The sequence below is a fragment of the Anopheles nili genome, chromosome 3 (assembly GCF_943737925.1).
Source record: "Anopheles nili chromosome 3, idAnoNiliSN_F5_01, whole genome shotgun sequence".
Lineage (NCBI taxonomy): Eukaryota > Metazoa > Arthropoda > Insecta > Diptera > Culicidae > Anopheles > Anopheles nili.
The window spans coordinates 73,307,443-73,315,183 of record NC_071292.1 but is presented as its reverse complement, the minus strand read 5'-3'; the positions used below and the strand labels follow the sequence as shown (position 1 = coordinate 73,315,183).

General features: G+C 46.8%; 2 protein-coding genes across 2 annotated transcripts; one reads left to right on the top strand and one right to left on the bottom strand.

The window, feature by feature from the left end:
* Window positions 1-2,013: 2,013 nt before the first annotated feature.
* On the top strand, window positions 2,014-4,349 carry LOC128727829 (uncharacterized). The gene has a single exon (XM_053821775.1). The coding sequence runs from the start codon at window positions 2,401-2,403 to the stop codon at window positions 4,324-4,326; it is 1,926 nt and encodes a 641-aa protein (XP_053677750.1). The 5' UTR covers window positions 2,014-2,400; the 3' UTR covers window positions 4,327-4,349.
* An 83-nt stretch (window positions 4,350-4,432) lies between these two features.
* On the bottom strand, window positions 4,433-5,531 carry LOC128727831 (NADH dehydrogenase [ubiquinone] iron-sulfur protein 3, mitochondrial). The gene is made up of 3 exons (XM_053821778.1): window positions 5,404-5,531; window positions 5,243-5,311; window positions 4,433-5,177 (listed from the first exon to the last, which is right to left on the bottom strand). The coding sequence occupies exons 1-3, from the start codon at window positions 5,465-5,467 to the stop codon at window positions 4,522-4,524; spliced, it is 789 nt and encodes a 262-aa protein (XP_053677753.1). The 5' UTR covers window positions 5,468-5,531; the 3' UTR covers window positions 4,433-4,521.
* Window positions 5,532-7,741: the final 2,210 nt, after the last annotated feature.

Genomic DNA, 7,741 nt, shown 5'->3' with positions numbered 1-7,741 from the left:
GCACGCAATCGCAACCGAAATGGCTTTCATGACGAAGCCTGAATGCACACACGTCGGATGGATTGATTTTCAATGGCATATGCAAAGCACTATGGATCAAATTTTCAAATCCAATGCACACTCCGACTGCCGCTTAATCGTGGCAGATGGTGAGCTGTATGCCAACCGGTTGATTCTCTCCATGGCATCGGATTTTTTCGACACTATTTTCTCCTCCATAAATTGTCAGCATGCTGGAACCGATCCGTTGACAGTGTTGATACCTGATGTTACGCTGTCTACTTTGCGAGAAATTCTAATCTTTATTCACACCGGTAATGTGAATTTACGGAATCAGGATATGGCACCGTTCGTAGAAGGCTGTAAATTACTGCAGATTAAAGGGATTCGGTTCATAGCGCAAAAAGTATCTGGGCTTTACCTCGAAATAATTCCAGTTGTCGATTCATCGGCTGTAACTGAGACGGTGATTAAGAATGAACCCATATTTTCGAAGGAATTCAATTCAGAAAACGATGCGCAAGAGGAAATAGTCATAACAGACGATTCGGAACCTGAGACTACTTCATCCATAGCCCAGTCGGTACCATCAAAAGAAACAGAAATGATAAAGGATGAAAATGTAAGCCATACTGCAGTGTTGGAACTAATGTTGAACGATGATTCTAATGAACATGATGAAATTCCAATTGACATACAAGAAGATGCCTCCCTCCAAAATGATCCAATTGATATAGATGATTGCACCGGAAAAACGCAGTCGAACATAGATCCCCAGTATTCGTCGTACGACGAACGGTTAAAGAAAGCACTTCGTGCCGTTCTTACTAATACTTTATCTTACCAAGATGCCGTACGTCAGTACGACATCCGCAAGGGATCGTTGGAATTAGGAGTGTCGAGAGTAAACAAGATGCTAAATTTCAGAACCGAGTATGGTACCGGATGTAGTATAAATTTATCACCACAGGAAGAGGCGAGATTAACAACCGCGATTGGGATTGCTTGCAGAAGAAAGTTCGTATCACCAGAAGACGCTACTATCGTAATGCCAATGATTCTTGCTGTCCTCACAGAAGGTGAAGATCTTAGCGTTGCAGAGGTGAAGGTGCTAACTCGCAGGGATGTTTTTTACAAAATGCTGTTAAACATATTGTATGTATTTGAACACGGTACATTTCGAAGAAACAAGTTATTGACGTTAGACTGCTACAGTGAAACAAGCAAATCATCACTTAATGAACAGAATTTGAGTTCAAAGATACAGCTCGTGAGGCAAGAAGTTACCGAATCTGGTAAAGATAAATTATATAGAACGATTGACAGAGTGTTAAATGTTGCAACTTGTAATTTCAAAATTGTAAGGTCCGATTCGGGTAATCAAATACTACGGATATGCCCTAGGCCACCTCCCACGACGCTGCCGATAAGTGAAGATGCATCAACTTATGATGCCCGTTTGGTTCGAGCAATCAATGATGTCTTTTACAGTGGTGTAAGCGTTCCTCTGGCTGCGAGATTGAATTCAATTTCACAGATCACCGTGAAGTCTAATGTGCGTAAAATCAAACGTGTGCTCCAGATCAGGATGCCGATTAAGCCGGGCGTAAATGTACCTAAGGTAACAAAGTACTGTGCATGTAAATTTAAAAAGACTATATTGATGCGAAAAGCAAGGCATCAAGCAAATTTTATTGTACCTAAAAGGCGCAAAAGATTAGATGACATTCCTAGAGAAATATTGGATGCTGCGATGAGTGCAGTTTTATTCCGGCATCTAACCTACAAACAGGCAGCTATGCAGTATGGCATTTCCAAGTCTGTTTTATGGCGTACAGTGTCCAAACTGAAAAAATCCCAAAATGACGAAGAAAAAAAGGACTCCTGAAAGAGCTTTACGAAAAACAACAAGAACAGCTAAGATAAATCATCACAATAGTAATGAAAACTATACATGAAATTATGCATCATCTATCAGATAAGCTTTATATCTACGATGATATATTAATGATTTGTGTGGACTTATACTGTTCCGATGGGTATTTGTTGATCATAGAAGAAATGGTGTATTTATCTTCTGCTTTTGCGAAGTGGGATGTAGCCTTCTATATTGAATACCCCTAGGAGCCACTTCAAGTATATTCAAAGTCATATGCCCTATGGTGTGTTGTAGTACTGGTTCCTTGGTCTTAAACCAATGAGGTGTAATCAACAAAAATAAATTCACACTGACATAAGACGAAGAAATTGGTTTGTTAACAAACATTCAACATTATTGGATCTACGAACAGTTGGCAAGGCCGCGGAAACCAACCTATTTTTTTTCAAATGGATACACTAATTCTTACTATACAAAGATAAATTTATTTTGCTTATTCAAGTGAACTGGAAATATCTGGAATGGCTCTTGGAATTAAGTCGGGAATATCCAGTATAAAATGGATTGACTTTCAGGAGCATATGCTGAGTATCTATCATCGAATCTTCGAATGCCACCAGCATGCCGACTGCCGACTGATCGTAGCAGATGGTGAACTGCATGCCAACCGGTTGGTACTGTCCATGGCATCGGCTTTCTTCGACACTATTTTCTCCTCCATAATGTGTGAGCATGTTGCTGGAACCGATCCCTTGACAGTGTTGATACCGGACATTACGTTGTCAGCTATGCGGCTGATATTGGTCTTCATTCACACCGGTGAAGTGAATCTTCGGCTCCATGATTTGGCTTCATTCATGGAGGGTTGTAGTTTACTCCAGGTACGTGGGATTCTGTTTTCCGGTGACCGAGTAGGGGGAATTTACGTGGGCAAATTCCCAGCATCTACCAGCGCGTTCGTGGACGAAGTATCAGAACGAGTCGTCGGCGTTGAAGTTGCTGCATCCGAATCAACAGCGGTTCTTGTGGAGAATGAAAGCCACGCAGGGGCTGAGGAAGAAAACTCTTTAACTGGACAGCTCACCGACGATGGCAGATTCATAGCGGATGGTAATAAACACGGTATCAGTGTAATGGATGCGACTGCTGCGGAAGAAACTGACGATAATGAATATTACGACGTGATGGAAGAGGTAATGGCGAATGCAGAATCGTTACCTTGTTCAAGTGGCGCAGAAAGTATTCCCGTTCCAGTAACAGCTGATGATGGCTGTAAGCCGACCGCGACGAGACAAAGAAGTCAAGATCTCGCAGAGTATGATACGCATCTAAAACAATCCTGCGAAGCGGTGAATGCAGGAGAACCGTTAACCTTTACAAATCCTGCAGAAAGTATTCCAGTGCCACTAACCACTGATGATCTTTCTAAGCGGACCCAATCGCAACAGAAGAAAGGTTTGGATCTCACAGAGTACGATATGCGCTTAAATCAAGCTAGCGAAGCGGTGCTCAGCGAAGGTATAAGCTACCGCCTGGCATCGCTCCAGTACAACGTCGCCAAAAGTGTTTTATGGCGAAATACAAGGAAATTATCCCATGCGGAGAAATGCTCGGTACATGATGAACTAATGACCAAGCCGGTGTCACCGGTGGCAACGACGGAATGCGATGTAATCGGACCACCTGAGGTATGCCACGGCGATATCGCACCGTTTGAAACGCAAACGACACAAGACCTCGGCAGTTACGCGACCAGACTGAGTGCAGCTATCGATGCAGTTCTCAACCAGGGTGTAAGTTACCGGATTGCGTCTCTCCGTTACAGCATCGCCAAGACCGTCCTATGGCGGAAGACGATGAAAATGCCGCGTACATTATCGCAAATGTCCCAGAAAGTAGGCAGCGCTCGGCGAGAGGCTATCGATGCGATCAAATCCGGTGAAAAACTGCTGAATGTGAGCCGCCGTTTCGAGATTCCTCTGTCGACACTCCATCGGGATAAGATACGGCTGTACAGCAGTGGCGTGCTGCCGACAAAAGTGACACTGAAGCAACGTGATAAAGGCGAACAGTTCAAACAACGACTAATCGAAGCGTCACAAGAGTGCGTTGCGGGCAGAATGTCGCTTTCAGAGGCGGCCCGGGTGTATAGCCTACCGAAAACATCTATCTGGCGAAAAGTTCGATCACAGCAAGCCGATGGTGGAGGCTGTGACGTGACAGCGGGACGTGTAAAGCGAAAAAAGAAAAATCCAGACGATATTAAAGCTCAGCATCGTGATGTTGTAATCGGAGCAGGCGAAACCGTCTGGAGGGCGAACGAATCGATGGAGGCCGACTCAGGGTACGTTCCTGTTTCGAATATGGATGTTTCAACGGCAGATTTGGCGGATATGAAGATTGTTCATATCTATGACCATCACGGGCTTAGTGATAGTCTCCAATAAAACGTCGTAATTCGTCAAAGCTCGTAAAATAATTCGCATCTTAGACTTAGTTTAATTTCATTCCGAATATCAATTTTTCTGACGAATGCTTTCCGTTCCACCGAACTTTTTTTTATGTTATAATAGCTTTCGGTTTTATTTCATCCTATGAACGAAAAACAATCTCGCAATTGCTCCATCCCCGCGTTAGGTAGTTTACTTTTCTGCTGGCTTCGTTGCGATTTCCTCCGTGGCCGGGTTGGCGTTGCGGAAGTTAGGGAATTGTTCCCATGGCGCCGACAGATCAAACTTGCGGAACTCCTGGGCCAGCTCGAGCGGTTCACACACAACACGTTTCTTTTCATCGTCATAGCGCAGCTCGACGTAGCCGCTCAGAGGGAAATCGCGACGCTGCGGGTGCCCCTCGAAGCCATAATCAGTCAAAATGCGTCGCAAATCCGGATGGTTAGCGAAGAACACACCGTACATGTCCCAGATCTCTCGTTCGTACCAGTTCGCTGCTTTAAACACCTCGTTACATGAATCAATTGGCGTGAGCTCGTCGGTGTAGGTCTTGACACGGATGCGTGAATTGTAGCGCAGCGAAAGAATGTTATAGATGATTTCGAAACGATACTGACGCGACGGTACGTCCATGCCGGCAATGTCCACCAGATTTGCGAACTGGGCGTTGTGGTGATCCTTGAGGAATTGCAACACGGGAACAACACCTTCTGGCGCTATCAGCACCTCCAGCTCGTCGCCCGATGTCAGCTGCACTTTCTGCACGTATTTCGGCAAGCATTCCGCTACGTATTTACCGAAATCCGAAAGCTCCGATCGAGCAGCGGCATCAGGTTTACGAACGGTTGCTAAAATGACAAATGAAAAATTTACATTGCCAAATCTGCGTCATACAGCTGTGGTGGGAACATACGTCGCGATTCCACAGCTGCTTCGTTAGACTTGTAGCGCATCAATACCGCAGGGGTAGTTCGAGACAATCCTGTAAAGAGTAAATCTCCGAATGTCTTAGATTCTGGTGCAATATCAAAACAAACATGACCACAGTTCGAACGGGTTGGTCGTTCGTCTTACCGTTTGCGGTCAGTACGCCACTCTTGGCGACCGTCGAGACAAAAGATCGCAAGATGGACGCCATCGTGTCGGGGTTCCTAGCACCGAATTGGGGCAAACGGGATAATTTCGTCTCAAAAGTTGCCGGAAAAAGTAGATTCTTCCGCTCGGTTCAGTTTTATGTAATTCGTTTTTTGTCATCCATCTGACGTTTGGGTTTTTGGGTGCTGTTGACAGCAGAGCTGAACAATTGGCAGTTGTTTTTCTTTCATACAAGGTCGATGGAGATCAAGATCGGGAATATAAGAATTTATGAAGCTTGTTTATGTTAAGGCTTTCCTGCATAGAAACAAATCTCTTTTAAATTATGCATTATAACCTCAAAAACCTAGCTATTTGTAGTGTATTATTTGCAGCCGCCTTTTTATTCAGCCGCTTAGCCGCCTCGTGTGAACTTCGCCACATTGTTGGGCGAATTTTCGCCCGTGTGGTCATTGACAAGCGCGAACGGGACGAGGTGAGGGCTGTCGTTTTTGTAGTTCTCCTAGCAAGCAGACACTACGTTGTCGGTGGGGTGTCGTCGTGAAAAAATGGTTTTGAAACTGGGAAAAGTGCTCTAAGGTGCGCTATTGTGGTCAATATAACTGCATGAAGTGCTTTTCCAGCTCTAGCGCATGAACGTTTGCGTGTCACGGCACGTGTGGGAGCGTAATTCTCTGTGGAAGAAAAAAGTTGCACCACGCATTGGGCGATGAAAATACTGAAGGACCATTTTTTGTGCGTGCGCTGGTGAGCGACGGAGCACGAGCAAGTCCCGCCCGTCTCGCTCTAAAACCCCGAAGTGCGTCCCCGTCTCGCCGAGGTTGAGTTTTTCCGAAGATTATTTGTTGCTGCTCCGTAGCGATTTACTTCTGCAACATTATTGTTGAAGTAGAGCGGCGCGTCGAACCTGGGTGGTGAGTGTCCCACAGCTCCCAACTGTTGGGTGGACGAAAAAAAAACGCAAAAAATAAAACGGTCCCCTAACGGGAACGGGGGAGCCGTGCGCTCGTTTTCCTGCGGCTCTTTTTTCAGTGCTACCAGCGCTTTTTCTCTCGTGTCTCCACACAAATCGGTGCCCTATTCGAAGCCCTCACGTGCCCTTAATTTCCCTCTCCGGACGCGACCGCATACACCGGACGTCTGCAAAGGTAACCTCGCGAGGAAACAGCAGCGTGTTTACTGTGTTATTTACTCCTGGCAGAAGAAAGTGCAGTGCGATCTGTTGGAAGTAGTGCTTTTGCAACCATAATCTACCCCGCAGGTGTATGGGTGCCGTTGTAACGTGTTTGTGTCGGCTAATGAGGCCGTAAAAGGGAAGCAAGTGAAATCACAAAAAAAATATGACATAAAACAAAACAAATCACCCCATGAACGTGACGGACCAAAGGCGACGATTGCCTCGTCAACTGTCAGCTTTAATCTAGCATGCGCTGGCATTCCTTCTGCCCAACACTTCCAACTAAATCTCCTCTTTTGCAGCTTTTGTCTAAACCCAGTGCAACCCCAGCGATTTATGGCAGTGCAGTGTACCGCGAGTGAATTGGACTCCGCAGGAAAAAGGAAAAAATAAAACCACACAACGCATCGCTCCCAGCCGCGGACAAGGGCGAGAGTGAATCGAGTGAGCCCACGGTCCGCCCACCCACTATCCTCCCGTCCGAGTGACCCTTCTACGCGGGAGACGGAAAAGCGCGACGGGTGGTGTGTGCGAAAATCCGCCACTACCGCCACCGTCGTCGTCGTCGTCGTCGCGACCGCGAGAAGGAAAGGCTTTTTTCCAGTGCGCGTGCGTGTGCGTGTATCGTGTACACGCGTGTGTTCCCTCGTGTGGGTGCGTGTGCGCGCGCCCGCGCGTGGTTGCCTCCATTTCGTTTGTGAACTGTGCGTGTGTGTGTTTGTGTGTGTACGAGTAGGGGGTTTTCCCGTGGGTGTGCGCGACGCGGGGCTGGGGTAGTTTTCCCCCATCCCCCTTATCCGAAAATACCTCCCCGTAACCCCCCTCACCAACGGGTGGCACGGGGATGGTGTGCCGTTTCGCGGCCTGAAACGAAACCTGTGTGCGCGCGCGTTTCCGACGTCGTTTTTTTTGCGTCATTTTCTCAAACACAATCCACACGACGGTGGTTTTGCTTTGTGTGCGGTGCGCGGTTTTTCGCTGGCGTTACTTTTTTCCAGGGGGCCAACCCCAACTGGCCCTGTGCGTGTGCGTGCGCGTGTTTGTGTGCATCTCCGCCAAAGGTGAAGGGGTAGCGTGTGTTGTGAGCGAGTGTTGTGCCTGGGCTCGAGACGCGTTTTGGATGTAGTGTGCATCCGCACG